Consider the following 20,301-nt stretch of genomic DNA (forward strand, 5'->3'; position numbering starts at 1 on the left):
TGTGTCTCCATTTTGGGACTGCAGGTGCTTGGCAGCCAGAAACGGGTTGCAGAAGTGGCCGACGGGTGATTTGTCTTTCCACCCGAGTTTCCTGGGGTGGAGGAAAACAAACTTCTGTGGATGATTCATTGTTGAACTTGGCTTCAGCCAGCATTTAAATAGAAGCGTCTGGCTGTAGAAACTATTGTCACCACCCAGAACCAAGATCTGTTTCAAAACTGTCGAGACAAAGTGGATTTCTGGCAGAGGAAACCTGGGTGTTAAGTTATGTGCATTGGTGTGCCTTCTCAGCCAAGTGCTCACAGGGAAGTCAGCTCCCCTGCCTTCCACCTTCCCTGGCTTCCAGATGTTCAACAGATCACAGCTTCTACAAGCCTTGCTTGCTTGAGAGGAGATTTCCCTAACGTCTGATAGTCATATTCACCGGGGCACACACATTAGAGAGCATGGATCACACAGTAGAAGCTCTTTCCCACCCAGTTCTCTTTAAATCCTGTTCATGGTGTCCAGGAGGCAGTTTTAATTTGATGTTGATAGGCCTTTCAAAGTTTTTCTAAATATTGCTGATCTTTCTTTTTTTTTTCTTTTTATTAACAAGATAATAAACACGAGGTCCTCTAAAACTTGCAAAATGCTGCTCTTATATTGTGGGTATGTTGGCTCTATATTTTTTTACATTACAAATATTTGACCATTGTGTCCTAATTAAAAACGTGGAATGTTTCCGCAATGCCTATATTTTGGCATGCACTGTCTGTTACACTGCCTCTTAACCCTGATGCACAGTAATAATCCTTTGCCAGGATACATGTCCTGACCTTCCTTTGGGAAATAAAGGTGCTGTGTATGCATGGATGCAACCAGGGAGATGAACTATTCTAGTAACAACACTACCAAGCAATTCAAAGCCCAGTTCAGAGTCCCTCTTTATATCAGGTAGGATTCTTAGTTGTGTGCAATAGAAGCCAGGTTTGGCTAACTTAAACCGTATGTATGGATTGCTCACATAATCTGTGATAAGCCTGAAGATCTAGGCTTGGGGGAAAAGTGGGAACATGGGCAGCTTTGGGAATCTGGGCAGCAGGGAGTCTTTTCAGGGCAACGCCATCAGGATGAATGGGCTCCATTCATTTTCCCGTGTTTGCATCCCCCTTCTTAAGCTTCACATTACTAGGAGAACATCCATTTTGCCTTCCCTGAGTTATGAATCCCATTTGACTGGAGGAGAACAGAGCACTTGTATTCACAGGATCCCCAACCCAACATGGGGACATTCCCCAAAGGGAAATGAGATTCAGGTGACAAAACGCCTCATAATTACAAGTGCTTATTCTGTGTCAGACATTGACTCAAACATCTGACATCTATTGATTCATTAAATATGTACCACAACCTGATAAAGTTTTAATGTTATTGTCCCTCTTTACAGAGAAGGCAAAAAAGCCCAAAAAGATTAAGTAGATTGATCAAGGTCATGCAGCTGTTAACTACAAGAGTCAGGAGTCAAACTCAGGCCCCTCTGTCTTCCAAGTTCTGCTTTTGACCACTGAGCTGTAAGGAGGGTAAAGTCAATTCTTGGCAGGCAAACCCTCGAGTGTCCACTCCACTTCCATTCCATAGAGACTGTCTTACCCTCTGTCCAAATAACACCTCTCCCAATTTTGTACCCTAGACACCCATGCACCTCCCTTTTAGGCTGCTGGCTTTGCTTCTGGTAATTCATGTTCCTGTCTCACTCTGTCTTCTAGATCAGCAATTTTCAATCCGTGTGCTGCATGAGGCACATTGGTGTACGGCAAGAATTTTTAAAACATGCCGTACCTGAATGACCTCTTTTCCCTTAACTTGTCAAATAAAAAAATGACAACAGCCAACACAACAATAGCCGTCTGGTGTGAATGAATCAAAATTTTACCTTTGTTTTTTGTTAGATCAGCAAAAAATATAATGTTTTTTGGAGTGCTGAAGAATTTTAGTAGTTAATCTATGTGTGCTATGAGATGAAAAGGTTGAAAATCATTGTTCTAGACAACAGGCTCTTCACCAGCAGTGACCAGGCTATATTTATCTCTAAATCCTTTACAACAGGTAAAACAGGTCATGCACATAGCCAAAGCTTAAGAAATATTTGTAGAATTGAATTCAATCTCCTTGATAATATTTACTTTAGCAGAGATAGATAGAAAGATAGATAGGTAGATAGATAGATCAATTGACCCTGAATGAGAAGGGGAGTTTTGATATACTCTTAATTCATCTAGTTAATAATTAAATACTGTAAGTGCCAATTTGATAGTGCACTGACTTCCTTCCTTGCTCATTGATTAATCTCAAAGGATCATTGTGATATCCTGACTTCTGCCCCTAAACAAAGATAGTAGTCAGAGCAGCTCTTAATATCAGCAGTCAACCTGAGCATTAGCCTGGACCCTGTAAATAGGTATTTATGCATATTTTTGCAAAGGATGAAAAGATCAAATGCATTGTGATTGTGTGTGTTGATCTGATTCCCTGTTTCACAGCACAGCCCTTTAACTCCTCAGGGCTGCTGGGCCCCTCCTGCTAGCCTTGGAGTCAGGAAAACAGTAATAATCCCTCTCACTCCCTGGGTGGGCTTTGGAGAACTGAGAAGGGCTGGCCCCAGAAGTCATTTTAATTGACACTAGCTTACTTTTGAATAACTTTTCCAAGTTGTTAATTGGTATTGTGTGTTTTCAGTGACTTGGGCATTAGAGAGAACTTATCTTGATTTCTGGGCCCAAATTCTGGAAACTCAGTTGCTATGTGTAGTTTTCAGCATTTTCTTTCACTTTTCTGAGCTTCATTCTGTCATCAGTAAAATGGGGGATACTTTACAAGTTGTTATGAGTATTTGGCAAGCTAATACACATAAAAATGCTATCTTTCATTTGGGTTTTCCCAAAGTAGCCCCCAAGATAAGGACTTGGGTTCAGGTAGTTTATTTGGAAGGTGGTGTCAAGAAGCAGGAGAGGGGGAGTGGGGAGAATGAGAAAAGGAAGGAAGAAAAGCCAATAAGGACATGCTAATGAGTAAATTACCACTGTGAGCAAATTTGGCTTGACTCCACCAGGGGACCCTTGAGATACTACATGGAACGTGGTTCAAATCATGACACCAGAGGAAAGGGAATCTGGGCATTTATCCATTGGTTCCCAACCTCCATGGTTGAGGCTGCCCCAGGGAGTGTTATCCCCCATGCCCCACCATGGTCATTCTGGGTTACCTTTGTGCATTTGTGCCCTGTGGTCCTGGAGTAAGCCTGAAGGCACAGAAGAGGAAAGACAAGTGCAGGTGCTTGAGGTGGGAAGCTGACAGCATGCCAGGAACTGTCCACAGGGGTAGGGGAACTCTGGTATATCAAGACAATGTGTGGGGGGGCATCCATGGTGACTGCCATGGGCTTAAAACAGTATCTGGTGCACTATGAATGCTTGGTATACTATAGTGAACACAGTTTTAAATGTCCAATATCCCCTCATTTGGGGATCTATCCCTCTGTCACTTGATGTGGTTCTCTAGGGTTGTCAATCAGGGAGCTAGCTCCTACCATGACCAGGTGCAGAGGTGGTCACATGACTCAGGCTACCCAATCAGAATAGCCATTTTTCTGCTTCAGTGTTTGATTTAAGATGGACATGTGACCTAAGCTGGGCTAATTAGAGTCTTCCTGAGAGCACCTTGATTTATACCAGAGCTGGTGGAGAGGAAGTTCTTTTTTCTCTGTGGGTGGGGGAGGAGGAGGTAGGAAGTGTGGGAAGGTAGTGGGAGTGACCACCTTGCCAGGAGGATGTTAATTTGGAAGCAGGAACCCCCATCTTTCCCAGCTGCTGGAAAAAAACCTTTCTGCATTGGGCAGTCCTGGGTTCTAGGCAGGATTCCTCTACTTTCTAGCTGGGTAAACACGGGCAGGCCACCTAACTTCTCTGAAATTCAGTGTCCTTAACTGTAAGTGGGTCTGATGTCTAATTTTCAAGATATTGTTTTGGTTCACTAACATTTACTGAAGATTTTCCGTTTGCCAGAAATGTTACACATACCCTCACCAAAAGCTGGTGCCATAGTATTGACTTCTAGGCACATCAGGCAGTGAGGCCTGGTGTGGTAACACTGTCAGGTTTGACTCCCAGCTCTGATAGATGGTGATTTATTTTCTGGGGGCCTCCATGGACAAGCTTCCCAGCTCCTCAGAAAAGCCTGCCACACTAACCCCTCTTGGTTTCCCATTCCTGAAAGGGAGAGGCGAGCCTTTCCTCCTGCTCATGCCAATGTAGTGGTCACCTTACCTCATGACCAAATAGACTAAGGTTGGACCTTGGGGGACTAGCCCCAAAACTATTATTCCAATATGGTCCATCTATATGTTCCATCTGCCCAAAATGGACCAAGTAAAATGGTGAAGTTCATTTTGGGAAAACTTCTCATGGTCATTCTTCAATAGTCCCTTAATTAATCCCTTTGCTCTCAGTACAAAATCCAGAAGCCTTGAAGGGACATTTTTGGATGCCAGTCTTCCTAAATTTTGTTTCTTCCCTTGATACATGCAATAGCTAAATGGACCATTCCATTGACCTACCTTGTACTTCCCCACTGGTGTGCTTAAATATAGATACTTCTCCCAGACAACTCCTCTGACCTGCTCATAGTTTTCATCAATTATGCCACTCTACATTTCACCCAAGTAAGCTCTCAATTCCAAGCAGGCTCTACAAATAGATTGCCATTTGCACAGGAGATAAAACTTATTGTTATCACAACATTAAACTATAAGATCCTAGATGGCAGAGGCTATGTATTTCTTATTTTTCCTGCTAAGACACTAACAACACTGTGTAGGAAACATGCTAGATATTGGATCACTGTTTGTTGAATGAATGAAAAAAATTTGTTTTGAAAGCATTCACCGTCTGGCTTCCAGCCTGGAAATTGTGGGTCATGGTTTCGATCCGGTTACATATACACTGTTACATTTGATCTCCATAACAATTCTAGGAAATAACAGTATGATCATCCCCATTTTAGTAAAGGAAAACTCAAATGCCAAGCAATTTGCCCAAATTTGATCCCTGATTTGCAAGATTCCAAGGCTGATGCACTGCACATGTGTGAGTGCATATGCCTGTGTGATGTTGAGGTTCCAGTTGCTCCTGTCTGAGTCACTCCTTTGTTTGGGTGTTTGGGTGCCAATCTGAATAACTCATGGGGCATATTTCCCAGCATCTTTGCTTGGCTGCTAATTGGAGCGCTGCTAATTCTGCTAACGGCAGAGAATGCAAAAACACTTATGCCTCAGACAGTCCAGGCTGCTCTAACAAAGTATCATCAACTCAGTGGCTTACCAACAACAGAAATTTATTTCTTATAGTCGACTCTAGGGGCTAGAAGCCCAAGACCAGAGTGCCAGCATGGTCAAATTCTCATAAGGGCCTGCCTTCTGCTGGGCCTACCTCTCACTGTGTCCTCACACTGGGAGAAAGACAGGAAGCAAACTCTCTCATGACTCTTACAGGGGCATTAATCCCACTCAGGAGGGCTCTACCCTCAGGGCCTCATCTTATCCTGATTACCTCCTAATATCCACCTCCTAATACCATCACATGGTGGGTGTTAAGATTTTAACATATGAATTGGGTGGGTGGACATTCAGTTTTTAACAATTTATTTTTCCTCCCACAAGCAAATCTAGATGCGAAATACAGTGATCTATCTTTTCTCCATTGTTATAAAAAGGAGGAAAGCTACTGAGTATTTGTCAATCATCTCATTCTTTCGTCACTGACAAATGGGGGGTAGGGAAAGGGAACTAATGTTTATCGGTGGTTACCACGTACGAGGCATAATGCTGTGTGCTTTAAGTACATTATTCTCTTGAACAGCACCCACTCATCTTAAAATACTTTATTCAGGTATCACTCTCTTGCATGTACGCTGTCTTCACCATTCCCTTCCATCATGGAATTGACCCCTTTCTACTTTGGGCTCCCCTCTGCCCTTTAGCATTGCCTCGCTGGAGTCAGTGTTGCACATCTTGGTGTCTGTTTCAGCCTTTCTTCTAGTCTATTTGTGCAGAACGGAAGCCACTAGTCACAGTGCTACTGAGCATTTGAAGTGTCCAGTTCAAATTGAGATGTGCTGTGAGTGTAAAGTGCACGTCAGATTTGGAAGTCTTAGTATGAAAAATAGAATATAAAATATCTCATTAGTAACCTCTATGTTGAAATAATAACATTCTGTATATATTAGGCTATATAAAGTATTTTTAAAATTAAATTTCCTTGCTTGATATCTAACTCCAGACCACCTGTAGGCCCCTTTACTAATATCCTTCTTTCCATGAAAACCTGCATTTACTCCTAGTAATTGCCTCCACACCCCGAGCTTCCCATCACACCATTGGACATCCTTCTTCCTTTCCATCCAACCCAAGATTATCAGGTTGACATTCAAAGATCTCCAAACCTGGGACTCACTTCCCATCATGCCTGTCTCCTCCTCTTAAACCCCGCACACGTGTATTTCGGCTACACTTTTCTACTTCTACTCTCCATTCTTCCAATATGCCCTTCAAAAGTTCTCACCTCTTTACTATTGCACAAATGTTTTGCCATGCCCTAAACGGCTTTTGAAAAGTTTACCTCCATTACTACCATAACCTGATCCACACTGCTGAAAAGAATTTATTTCCAACTGCTGGACCTCTTCCCTGTTCTCAGGTTATAAGTGAATATGTGGGCTTTAGTTTAGGCTCCAGTGTTTGCTGCTGGCCTGTGTTTAATGTGAGGCCATGAGATTTACATGGAGCACATGAGCATTAAGTGAGAATGTCAGAGAAAATCCTGTGTGCAGGGACTTTGTAAGCATTTCACTGACAATACAACTAACTTTTCTGCTTTGTAAACTGAGCTCGATACATGTAGCATTTCGTTGACATGGGACTAGCTCTATTTTCTTTTGCCTTCCTGCTGAGAAATATGGTAAACAAGGTAAAGCCTCCCTAATCACAAATTCCTCTTTTGTGAAGTCTTAGCCTTTGGAGATTTACTTCTGTGTATCTCGTTGGTGGCCTTGAGGATATTAGATCAAGAAAGTAAAAATGGTGGAGATGTGTGAGTTTCAAAATCAGCACTTCACTCAAACACTTGGAGGAAGGGGCAGGGGAAAAGTGCTTCTTGATAGGCATATTATTTGCTACAAAGCAAAACGAATTGACAGATATATCCTTGAAATCAGAGGAAACAGAATCCCTGAAGTATTTCTAGTGACCAAACGGTGGTAATTTGAAAGGCATCACATTTTAGCCTTATTTAAGACAAGAGAGCATGGTAGGGCAGTTAACAGCATGGATTCTAGCGTGGTTAAAAAAAATCCTGGCTCCAAAACTTACTTGCTGTCTGATCTTAGGCAAGGACAAAACCTCTCTTATGCTTCAGGCTTATCACCTATAAAATGGGCATAATGATAAAGCCTACTTCTTAGGGCTATGGGGAAGATAAGCAAGTTAATGCATATGTATATAAACTCTCCCCTCCCTCACCAAATATTTTTATTGATTTCAGAGAGGAAGGGAAAGGGAGAAAGAGAGAGAGAGAAACATAAGGATGGGAGAAAATCATTGATCGGCTGCCTCCTGCACGCCTCCCACTGGGGATGGAGCCCACAACCTGGGCATGTGCCCTGACCAGGAATCGAACCGTGACCTCCTGGTTTATAGGTTGATTCTTAACCACTGAGCCACGACAGCTGGGCTATATATAGCTCTTTTAACAGCATATAGTAGGTGCCTTATAAATGCCATTCTAATTATCATTATCCTATATAATAATCCTATATAATAAAAGGCTAATATGCAAAGAGACCGAACAGTGGAATGACAGGTCGCTATGACGCACACTGACCATCAGGGGGCAGATGCTCAATGCAAAGGTGTTGGGATAACATCTCAACATCATCTCAACATCATCTCAACATCAACTGGGATGCTGGGGAGTCCTGGTGGTCAGTGCTCTCCCACAGGGGAAGTGCCGTTCAGCCAGAAGCCAGGCTCACGACTGGTGAGTGCAGCGGTGGTGGTGGGAGCCTCTCCCACCTCTACAGCAGCACTAAGGATGTCTGACTGCTGACTTAGGCCCACTCCCCGCCATCAGTCGGACATCCCCCAAGGGTTTCTGGATTGCGAGAGGGCGCAAGCCGGGCTGAGGGACCCCCTCCTCCCCCTGTCGAGTGCATGAATTTCGTGCACTGAGCCTCTAGTTATTATATGAAGTCTTTAGTAGTTCTTTTATTTAGTTGTTTTATTTTCTCACTTGAGGAAACTTGAATGTCTTTTTAAAGGCTTGTCTCATCTCTACCCTACATTTTCTATGTTGTCTCTAGTTCCTCATCCTCTTTTAGCCACCTGTTCCTTATATTTCAGTATGTGGTTTTCCAACAACTATTGGTGTGGAGCAACTGATGCCAGGCAGGGTTATGCTATGCTGAATACTTTATTTATATTTTTGTGTAAACATAATTTGCTTTGTAGGCACAATATAACAAAAGCTCTAAAGCCACAAATACATTAGACAATGTTGCAATTCTCTCCAATCATGCTTAGATTACAGAGAAGCCTTCACAGTTCCTTTAAGGCAAACTGTTACCTTCTTAAACCTCCTTCAGAAAACCATCACATGAGGGGAAAGAAGGTGCTTGGGATGAGAGTGCAATACACAGATCGTTTTGATTCTCTTGTTTTCCTGTTTTTCGTGGCACTTAATTGATCATATTGGTCAAACTCTAGGTTTCTCATTCTGTATTCTGAGGAGACAGAAGGGTTGTTTTTTTTTAACCAACTGGCATTTTTTGTGATTATTCTATTAATCTTGCTAGTTGAGAAAATAGATTTGGGGAGGAATTACTTTTTTGGCTTCTCCTCTGGATGTAACAAGAATGTGGGGTCCCACTCACCTGGCCGAGGAGAGCCCTCATACGGCCAGTGGCTCTTTGCTCCCCCAGCCCTAGAAAATGCCATTTCTGTCCAGCTCACCAGAATGTCACTTGGGTAGCTGGACAAAATGGAAGAAATGGTCTTCTTAAGACCCCATTGTCAACTTGGTTGTGGGAGGAAGAATGACCAAAAATGCAGCATTTGGCAAAGGTGTTGGGATAACATCTCAACATCATCTCTCTAAATGGCACAGAACTGGGATGCTGGGGAGTCCTGGGGTACAGGGAGAAGAGGATGTTGTGTCCTCTTTGAGATACTCTCATCTCTTCACATGAGATGGCAGCACCCTTTCTTCATATTTCACATGGACATTCACAACGAGAGACTCTCCCCTCAGATAAATATTTGTTACAAAAGGACTGAAAATGAAAATAGGTAATTGCTGAAATGCATTTTTCATCACGTTGAGGAAGAGTTGGTCTACCCTTAGGGCTCGTTGGTGGAGAGATCGGGCAATGTGGACCCCCCCGCCCCCCAATATCTTCCAGAATGTAAAGTGAGCTGGGTGCTAACCCTGTGGGCTTCTTGTGTTCCCAGTTTGGTTTAGGAGGAATGGAGTCACCCTTTTGGGAGGAGGGAATGCGGAGCCCCCTTGTGGAGACATTGAGCCTCTTTCTCTTCCTGCAGGGGAACTGTTCACCTCAGCCATGCCAAGTCGGGTGGGGCCAAGGGCAGGGTTTCTTAGAAGTAGGAGCTGGAAAATTGAACAAAGGTGTGTAATCAAAGAGTTTGGTCCCCAGTTTGCTCAATGCAGGGTCCCTGCAAAGAATCTGCAGCATAATTTTATATTTCAGAGGAGAGGAACCACATATTTGGCATCTGATACTGAATTCTTATACCACTAGAATTTGTTACATGTTGGAACATGCTTTGGCAAGTAAAAGGATGCTCATTGATTTTTTTTCCCCAAATATGGTCTACCACGGAGGTCTTCCTTGGGGGATCCACGGTAAACGTGGCTGTTCACTTCTAGGAAATGAATGTAGCAAAATTGGTAATACCAAAAGCAAGTGTGCAAACACAGGTGATTCTCAGTAATGATTTCCGAAATAGACTCACATGTGGTGAGTTTTCTTAAAACTAAAATACAGTATGTGGTGTAGAGAGGAGAGGATTTTGCTCATGAGATGTGGTCTCAGAAAGAAATCTCTGTGGCTGGTCTTCAAACACATGCTGTTGACCCATCTTTTATCCTGAAAACTTCACATCTGTTTCCCTGTGTTTATGGATAAGAACCAGTGAAGGGATTGAGCATCAGAGGGCGGGAGGACAGCAGTTCAACCTTCTGACCATAAAGCAGTTGAAGGAAGTTGGGGGAGAGGGAAAGTACTATTCGAAGAGATCATAAATCTATGGGCTCATGAAATCATCTGGCCTATTCTCATTCTGCCAGCCAAATCGGCAAGTGCTCTCATCAGAGGCATGGGTGGTTGGCAGTGAAAAGTGTTATTGGCCTGAAGAATTCTAGGATCTGGATAGTGCTCTGTGATGACACCTTTCAATCCAAACTTGTCTTTGCCCATGTCTAGTCTCCTAGGCATGGGGCCTGTGGGCTTGTGTTAATCAGACTGTTCTAGAACCATCGAGAAGGAGTCAAAGATGGATGGTTTTGAAACAGGAGATAGGAGAGTGTAATACACAGAGGGGAAGGGACATAACACTGCATGGAATGGGGTTGGCACTTAATTTCAAAAAACAACAGTGATCAAAGCTTTTTAGCTCAGCTGACTGCAGACAAACACAACACGCACTGGACTACAGCATTTGTTCACTGGGGCACAGAAGAGCTTTCTTCAGTGGCTCCTCTTCTTTCAAACCATCCTTCGTTCTTCTGTCCAGGTCCTGGGTTACTGGATAAAGGGCATCCGCTCCTTGTTCTCGCTGTCCCCCTCATGGTCCTCCTCCTCTTCTCCAGCCTCGCTGGTCTCCGTGCTATCATTGGCCATCTGTAATTCAACAGTAGACTTGTGAGAGGGCTCTGCAACCTAACCCCCACCTTTTCTGAGCATCTGATGAAGCCACTTGGAAGGACTTCTTTCAGGGCCAAGAGCTAGGAAACCCTGCACTGCTTGCTTCCCCAGGAAGGCAGTGTGGTATTAGCTGCCTTATGTTGGGCACCCCAAGAAGCAGTCTCTGAGCTAAGGATTTGAGTGCATGTCTTTGGAATTTGGGAGATGATTCCTTTGAGCCTACTCTTCCATCCAGATGGGCTGTAGCCTCCAGCCACCCTAGAGATACTCCAAATACAGGTCTGAGTTGGCCCATTCTCCATCATCTCTGTTTCCTTAAGTCCCAGGGTAAAAGTCCTCCTGAGATTCAGGGACAAGGGCAATGATATATGAGCCAAGGCAGGTTTTCAGTTCTCACATTAAAAGGTCTGCCTTTCAGACTCTGCTCTGATAAGAGCCCCTTCCCCCACCACACACACACCTTTGGCATCAAACAGGCCTTCCCGCCAGCCCTAGAGCCCAGCAGGACCTCATGGGTAAGGAGACGGGTGGGAAGCCAGTGCCAGTGATTTGACTAGAAAGCACCAAGCAGACCAGGATGCCTCTACCTGTCTGCCTTATACTGATGGGGCTGGAACAGACTTGGTCACATGTTTAAAGAACACAGCACAGGTGCACAGAAGACCAGATACCAGCCATCTTCTCCTTACCCTGGTCCCTCATCTGCTTAAAACACTTGTTGGCACAGACCTGGAACTATATTCATATTGTTATCAGCGACTTAGACATTGTAAAATGCCCTCTCATTTAACAGTCCTTCATTGAGAAAAATGGCCATCATACCTAAACTACATTATGGTTATGAAAGCCCAGTAAACACTTTTAAAAAATACATGCCTTACACTAAAGTGTGCAAGACATGTTAGGTCTTGCTCTTTCATAAATGACTGAAGCAGCTCCAAGATTAAACATGTGAGAAAACAAAAACCCTTCCTAAGTATTTTCTTTGTCAGACCTTTCCTAGAATTTAGTGTGTGTGTGAGACAATGTTTTAGCATATCATTCTAACTGAGAATTTATCAATTTCCAATTTACAGACGGGGACTGTAAATTGCAGCAAGTAATTGTGGCAAAGTAATTGCCCAGGTCACACACAGGAGCTCAGAGCTGAACTTTGAATCATGCCGTCTGGTGAAAGCTGCCGTGTTGACTGCCACACTAGTACCTAGCCCCTCCCCCCACCTCAAGTGGCCATTGCAAGAGCCTATGGGATGTGAGTGACATGCTTCATTCCTGGTGAGATCCCTGGGTATAAGGGTTTTATCTTGATCAGAGAAAACAAAAACAATGCAATCATCAGAAGCCATCTCAGAGGCAGTTGGCATCAATCTGTCAAGTATGTGCATGTGAATTTATTAGATTTTTTTTGCCAGGAATTCCTCCTGTACGTGACAGCCAATAGTTGGCATTTGTCATAGACACAGGTCATTGTTTCTATCCCTTCCTGACTGCCCTCAGATTGCTCTTGGAATGCTCTCACTGAAGACTTTTCCGTTCCTTCTCAGCATTTATCTCAGTTTGTGGCATCCCTTATTTGCGCCATCCTTTGATTATCGCTGGTCACCTTCGCCAGCCCAGGACCTGGTATATTTCCCCCTGCCCCATCTGTGCCTGCACCTGATCAGACCTCTCGTGTTGAACTGAACGGATCCCTCTGCTTTTGACTCACCAGTGGAGTCGGGGTCTTCTCTACATCCAGAATTAACTTGCCAATGTTCCCTCGGTCATGGATCCGCTGCATGGCCTCCTTCACCTGAGAGGAAGAAAAAACGGAAACACAGGTTAGGTGCCATGTCTCCCTAGGGCAGAGGAACTGGAAAAGCCAAGCCACCACATTTCCACCAGGGGGCGCTGTGGCTCAAGTTTAGTGGCGAAACCTGAGATGGGTTTGGATGTTGGGTGCAAATAAATTCTGGTTGTGTCACGCACTCTGATCTGTACAAGCAACTTGGTCTCCTGGGTCTAAAATATGAGGATGATTGTCCCTAAAATAAGTAAATTAAAATTTCTTTTTTAAAAAAGGGCTGTGTGTGAAGGGGTGGAGAGTTTACTGTGGAGTTCCAAGAGTTATGTGCTGCAGAGTGTCAGGGCACTTTAGCTGGAATAAATTTTGACCAATAAAATTATTTTTGAGGGTCATTTGTGACCTTCTTACCTAAATGTTTTATTACTCTGCTTACAGTTTGGTTAAATGACTCATTCCCTGGGCTGAACTACGTTTTTAAAAAAATTCCCATGATTCCTAGTACAGGGTGAACATTTTATGTCCAAGTAAGTAGATATTTCCAGGGAACTAGTATTCTCCTCAGAAAAGAAGACCTTCTGTGTTGGATTCCCCCCCCCCCAAATGATGGGGGCCAACAGATGTTTCCTGGGATCCTTTATAAAAGCAGGGTTTGACACTCTGATTTATGCTTTTGGCATTTTATTACGTTGCTGTGTGGAAAATGAACTGTAGGGGGTGCTCTGAGTATTAAACGAGATAAGAAAAGGGCAAAAGAGAGCCCAGTGCTTGGCATGGGTATGTCCTTCACATCTCTTCGTGATTTCTAAATGGAAATTCAACATCTCCTGATTAAAAAAAAAAGTTTCAATAGATTTAGCCTAAATATTTTTCCTAAAGTCTCAAATTTTTAAATATTTTTGTTCATTCATTTAGCCCACAATATTCATTAAATGTTGCTTAGAGGCAAGAGGCCATGTTTTAAAAAAAATTAAAAACTAAGTGAGGGTGTCTGCCTTTGAGGAACTCAATCTGGGGCTGATGGAACAGTGTTTGCTTATATAAAAACCAAAGCCATTTTCTCATTTGGGTAAAAACTTGACAGAGCCATTAAAATGTGTGCATTCTAATTGCTTTCCCTGGGATTTTATCCTAAAGACATAATTCAAGTTGTGGGGGAAGAAACTTACCACACACAAGACACTCAATCACAGCATTGTTTTAATGGGAAAACATTAAAGCAACTTATGTGTCACAGATAAAGGGAATGGTTAAGTAAACCATGATTCTTACATTTTTCTACTGAATGGAAATGTTACGTAGGTGTTAAAGTGCTAATTACAAAGAATGTACAGCAGGATAAAATGCCTTTATAATATTGCTAAATGAGAAAATCAAGATGCATATTTTTATTTGCATCCCCATAAAAACATGGACATCTGAAAATAACCAGGTATATGCTAAAACATGATGTAAGGGAAATGTGTGCCTTTTAACTCTCGTGTCCAAACATTGTCATTTGGTAACAAGTAATCAAATCTGTATTCAATATAAATTAAGTGCATCTCTAAATATAGTCTTTGGATAGAATCAGCATCTATAATAGACTGATAGTGTCATATGTTTGCTAACTTTCTTTTTTTTTCTTTACTGATTAAGGTATTACATGCCCTCAAGCCCGTGGTTTCTGTGTCCATTGGTTATGCTTATATGCATGCATACAACTCCTTTGTGGTGAACATTGCTTTGCAAAGTACTCTCATAGTTGGTCATAATAGCAGCAGCCATTTACTGAGAATCTTTGAATATTGTGGCAGACAGCTTCTAATGGTCACTTCCTGACACTCACACCCATGTGAATGTGGGCTAGACTTAATGACTAGCTTCTAACGAGTAGAATACAGCAAAAGTGATGGGATGCCACGTCCAAGATTAGGTTATAAAAGACTGTGACTTCTGTCTTGCAGTCTCTCTCTTTCTCTGACTCTTTTTGCCTTCTTGCGCTGATGACACAAGCTGCCCTGTTGTGAGCTGCCCTATCTCCATAGGCCCACATGGTAAGGCCAACAGCCAATGAGAGAGCTTAGAAGCAGGTCCTTCCCCAATTCAGCCTTGAAATGAGACCAGAACCCTGGCTGACAGCTTTGGAGAGATCCTGAGCCAAAGGACCCAGCTAAGCCATGCCCAGATTCCTCACACACAGAAACTGTGAGATTGAAAATGTTGTTTTAAGCTAATAAATGTTGGGGAGGGGTAATTTGTTATGCAGCAATCGATAACTAATACATCCTTATCTTGCATACATAATTCTTACCTTACAAGTTATATATCATACCCATTTTGTAGATAAGTACCTCAGTGCCAAAGGGATAAGCAATTTGTCCTAAGATTCTATATCAGCATTAGAATTGTGGTTCAAATTCAGGTTTGTCAGATTTCAAAACTGATGCTTTTCCTGATTCTGCCCAGACCATATTGCTTGGTTTGATTCTCAAAGTCAGAGGAAAGTGGTAGGTAACATCTCACATAATGATTTCCCAGAATTCAGTGGTTTATTACCCTGGCAAGTCATTAAACACCTGGAAACTTCTTAGAGATTAGGAACAATTTTTAGGCTGCTTCTCCAATAAGACAGAGCCCAGGGAAGCAGAAAAGGCTGTTTTCTTGCCAGGTAATGCTTATTGTGATCCTAGAAAAAGAAAAAAAAAAGCCCCTTGCAGGGCTGGCTATAATCTGCCTATTCTTTTAGACATTTCTTTCTGAAATGCACTGAGTCCTTGAAGTCCCTATGTGGGGGATGGAGAGAGAGTTGGGAGTTTTTCCAAGAGAAGTCTGACTCCCAGTCGTGCTGCTTGAGTTTACAGCATCATAGCCGCTCTTGGAGAGGTGAAAGAGTCCTTTTGATGATAACTTAGAAAGAAAAAACTACCATTTTTTGATCAATTCTTTATTCGGCACAGTATGAGGCATTTTACAGATGTTGCTTCATTTTATCTGTACACCAAGCCTTTGAGGTGAGTATTGGCATTACAGTTTCACAGATGAGAAACCTAGAGGTTTCTGTCCTGTCTATCCTGTATCCCAGAGTCCCTGGCACCCTTGGTGGCCTGCTGAGTGCTGCCTGGGTGGCCTAGTGGAGTCTGCTCAGAATCAGGGTGTGGTTCCCCACACCCATTCTGAGATTCCACAGCCAGCTGCATGGCTGGCTAGATCTGGTCTTAGTAGCTGGATTTTCCAGAACTAGGGATTCTGGGCATACTCAGGCCATCTCCACTGGAGCTGGTTTCTCATCTAGACAGTGGGAAGGAATTTGAGCCACGTCATTCGAATACCTTAAGAGGCCAAAATCCTGAGTACAGAGGCCATCTGAGCCTTTTCTGACACTTCCTGTCCTGTGGAAGCCATCTTAATACCGTCCTAAGTGGATGGTGCAGGAGGCAGTGGGAGCATCACTTTGTGCTAGGCTCTGCTTTGACTCAGTAATGTCACTCCATCAAGTCACATCATAACTTTGTTCCTCAACTTTTTTATATGTTAAGTGATAATTGCTATTCTATCCATTCCCTTATTCAGTCAGTCAGTCAGTCAGTCACCCAAAGGTGCCAAAGCCCTATCCCAGGAGCTGTTTATAGAGTAATGGGTGAAACAGATATGCTTTCTCTATCCTAAGGGAATCCCAGTTTTATTTATTAAATAGGCTAATCATCATAATAAGAATTTCACAATTTAAAAAATGTGTTCCTGATTTGTTTATTTTGTCCTCACATGGATCCTGACCTATCAGAGTTGATCCTGTACCATTGGTTCATGCATCAGCAAAGTCCATTGGCATTCAAGATGGCATGCAAGCATGAGAATATAATTGGCTCAGACCATGTTTGCAGAGGAGCAGTAGCTATGATCATTCTTATTTCTGTCTGCAATGTCACTAGAAGAAGTGGGGTTTCTGGAAGCTTGGTAAAATGATGGTGAGTAAACACTTACAAGATCCCCTCCCCTCATGAAGTTTATGATCTTACAGGAGACACAGCCTTAGTCAACCAAAGAATGACTCAAATAAATGTAAGATTGTCCTTGGTAACTCTACAATGGTGTCATGAGAATGTGGATAGGGGATTTGATCTGGTTGGGAAGATTAGAGAGGGCTTCTCTAGAGAAGTGATAATTTAGCTGAGATTTAAAGGATGCACAGGATGTACCTAAGACAAGAAGGGAGAGAGGACCATTTCAAGCACAGGGAGAAGAATGTGAAAGGAGAGACTGAATAGGGGTTAGTGGGCATGGGGACAAGGAGCAAAAGTAAATGTGGGCAAGATGCTGGGAACATTGGCTGAGGTCTTTGGTACTATATTCCAAAGTTTCCAAGGATGCAGCAGCCACACCAGATCATACAACTCTAGAATATCTTCTAGTCACCTTCTAACTGAATAGTCAGTTCCTTCACACTTGGGTAAAGAGGGTCTCATTTAATGTTTCATAATATTCAATTTCCTTTCGAATGACATGTAAGGCACAAAGTCATTAGGATACAAATGACACCACTTAATAATCAAAGCATTGGGCTTGTGTTATGAATAATAATAAGCCTAGCCACCTAAAATAGGAATAAAATAAAGACGGATTATTCCATGGATCACTGTGCTGATTAGATGACAAATTAAAAGATTTGAAAATAAGAAATGAGTAATACTGCAATTAAGAAGCACATCTACCAAAGTCATCTTCGATATTAACAATGGCCATCTTTGGGATTCTGTAAAATCCAAAGTGGGTGTTGGAAAGTAACACGTTCATTGCACGTAGACTTGGAATCTGGAATTTCTGTGTTCTGTCAAGTAGCTGCAGTTGAAAGGGAGTGAGCCCCAGAGATTTTAACATCGATGGAAGAGTGACTGGAGGAGTGAAACATCAGGGATTATGGACTCTCCCACTGGAAAGGCAGAGAAAAGATTTTAACACTCAAGTTCTTTCTGGACCAGTTGCATATGGGATCTTTGCAGTAATGTAGGGAGGACCCTCTCATGCATGTGGCGTTCCCATAAATATGTATGTATTAAATTTGGTTTTATTCTCTTGCTAAAAAAATAATGCATGGCATGGAGTAGGATCAGACAAGAGAGGTGACAGGGGTGCAAAGTTTAAGGCGGTGCTCACTGTCAAGTTTGTGCAAGTGCTGGGTCAGAACCTGAGAGTGAGCACCTCCTTAAATATTGTACCCTTGTCACCTTTATTGCCCCAATCGAGTCCAGCCCTGTAAGGATGGCTATTATTTTTAAAGGAAGGGAAACATTAAGTTGCTATCATAAGAGAAGTATCTGCTTGGCTACAGGACAGCCAATGGGGATGCTCCAAGAGGATTTTTTAAGAGGCCATTAGTATGAACACTAGCTTAGAAGAGGTCAAGAATGTTTTAAGAGTGAGGAAGAGAGGAATGCAAAAAGCAAGACAGTAGAATCTGAATGCAGTGGCCGATCCTTTTCCCCTGGGTACTTGGTTGACAGAGACCCTCTTGATCAAATATATATGATGGTCATGTTCTGCAGAAATCTGCATTCTACAGTCAAGCCAAAACTATATCTTTTTATCCTACTATATTTTGAACTATAGCAAAAGATGAAAAAAATCTAATGAATTATGAATTGCCTCCACTGTTTGTTTTATTTTATTTAACAATGTTTCCCAGTGTTGGATTTGGATGGTTGAATAGAATTCAAGGGGAAACCCAAAGGATGCTTATTCCAGCATGTGAGTGAGGCCTGCGAGGAACATAAAAATGTGCAGGAGATGATCTGTTTCCTGCAGAAAAAGACTTTTGAGTTGTGATGGGGCACAAAGGAGGAATTTATTGGGGATGGGAGAAGGATGAAAACCAGGGAAAACGACTGAGAGGAAGTAACTTTTAGACTGAGACTTGAAGGTCAAGTAGAAGTTTGTGACTCAGCTAAGTAGAAGGACAAATAAATCATCTAATTAAATATTGCCCTACTCAGAAAATGAGTCAGTGATGGCACAGAGCACTGAGGGTGGCGATGGTGAGTTACACTCTGAAAATCCTCATGAATCGCTTAAGCTCTTCAAGTGTGCTGACATGGGCTAAGAAATAACCCGAGCTCCCACTGCTCCTGATATTCCACTCGATAGTGGCAGAGCTTACAAAATATAAGTTCAGCTGGAACTTTATTTGAATATTTTACCCAAATCCTCCAACTGGGGAGCGATACTCTATTTCTATCTGGAGCACTCTAGTACCTTATTAATGATGTAGCTGCCTTTCCTCCAGATACTTTTGGTTTTATTTATTCACGGATTAGTAACTATACCATTCCATGCTCCCTGAATGTTTTCACCTGGAATTGCCAAATATGAGAGCTGGTGGAAGAGGTTTAGATCTATAAGGAGTCCAAAGACCCTTCAAAGTCTTGAAAGTTTTCATATAGGTAGCCATCCTTTCAAAAGGAAGACAGCCTGAAGCGAGCGGGGAGGCTTGCTTGCTGCGGACTCCAATGACAGACCTGCTGACATTTAGAAAAGTCTAGTTTAGAAGGCAGAGGCCATCTCTCTTTAGGCTAGGAGAGAATAGGCTTGTTTGCAGGTATTTGGGGCATTTTTTAGTGCCTTAAAGGAATTGAGATATGTTGACTATGCCATTTAGACATAGCTGTAATTTAGACAGGTGATAGTGTGGCAAGGGTGCAAAAGTTAGAGGTGGCCAACAGAGGCAGCTATGCCTGAGACAAATTGTCTGGGACCTGCAGAATGGTCTAAAGTAAGGAGTGGAAATAAAAGAGTGATTGCCTAAGAGGCATTTGCCAACAGCATGCCTATAAAAAGCTGTTCCTCCACCACTTTTACTGAAGGGATTTTTTTTTCATGAATCCTCCCCCATAGTGGGGAGGAAGCAGGGAGGCTATAGGCTCTGCACCTATGACTGTAGGGCTATAAGAATCACCAGCTGCTCATACATTGTATTAGGAGAAGTTGAGAGTCTCAAAGAGCTGAATCTAAAGATCAGGTAAACTTAAAGGTTGAAGCAGGGGTGGTGGGGGATGTAGATCATTATCATCACAGCAGCTGACATATGACGAATGCTTAGCAGGTGCTGTCACAGAGCAAAACACCTTATATGCTTGATCGCATTGTGTTGCATCAACCCTGTGAGGTATGTGGGAGGTTGTCAGACTGTCAATCAGAAGTACATAAAAATATTCTCCCTTTTATTCTTGAGTCCCTGTTGCTCGTGGAGAAGAGCAGAGGTTTAGCGAGGTTAAATGGTGTGCCCAAGGTCAAGGAGTGAAATATGGAGAAATCAAGCTTCTAATAGAATCCTGTATCACTCCAGAACTAGATGCACTGTTGCTAGGTTTGCAAGGCTAGGATGGAATCAGGGAGGGTGAGGGTTAGGAGAGAGGAAGGAAGGCTACAGGGCTCTGGGTAAGTGCCCTGTAGAGCCAGTAGTGCATTATTCCCTCTGTACTTCCATTTGCATCTTGCTTCCTCCTTGGTTATGACACTTATTTCATTCTCTCTTGAAGAATTTCTGCACCTAGGGACTATTGACATTTTGAGTC

At 42.7% G+C, this 20,301-nt stretch overlaps 1 protein-coding gene across 1 annotated transcript in view; it reads right to left on the bottom strand.

Annotated features, from left to right (window-relative positions):
• Nucleotides 1-8,482: 8,482 nt before the first annotated feature.
• Nucleotides 8,483-20,301, bottom strand: part of VAT1L (vesicle amine transport 1-like) — a 148,187-nt gene continuing 136,368 nt past the window's right edge. Inside the window, exons 8-9 of the mRNA XM_005862600.2 lie at nt 12,680-12,763; nt 8,483-10,947 (exon numbers count right to left, since the gene is read on the bottom strand). Coding sequence (XP_005862662.1) covers nt 10,849-10,947; nt 12,680-12,763 — 183 coding nt within the window. The 3' untranslated portion in view covers nt 8,483-10,848. The remainder of the gene's footprint in view (nt 10,948-12,679; nt 12,764-20,301) is intronic.

Source organism: Myotis brandtii, unplaced genomic scaffold (genome assembly GCF_000412655.1).
Source record: "Myotis brandtii unplaced genomic scaffold, ASM41265v1 scaffold165, whole genome shotgun sequence".
NCBI classification, from domain to species: Eukaryota; Metazoa; Chordata; class Mammalia; order Chiroptera; family Vespertilionidae; genus Myotis; species Myotis brandtii.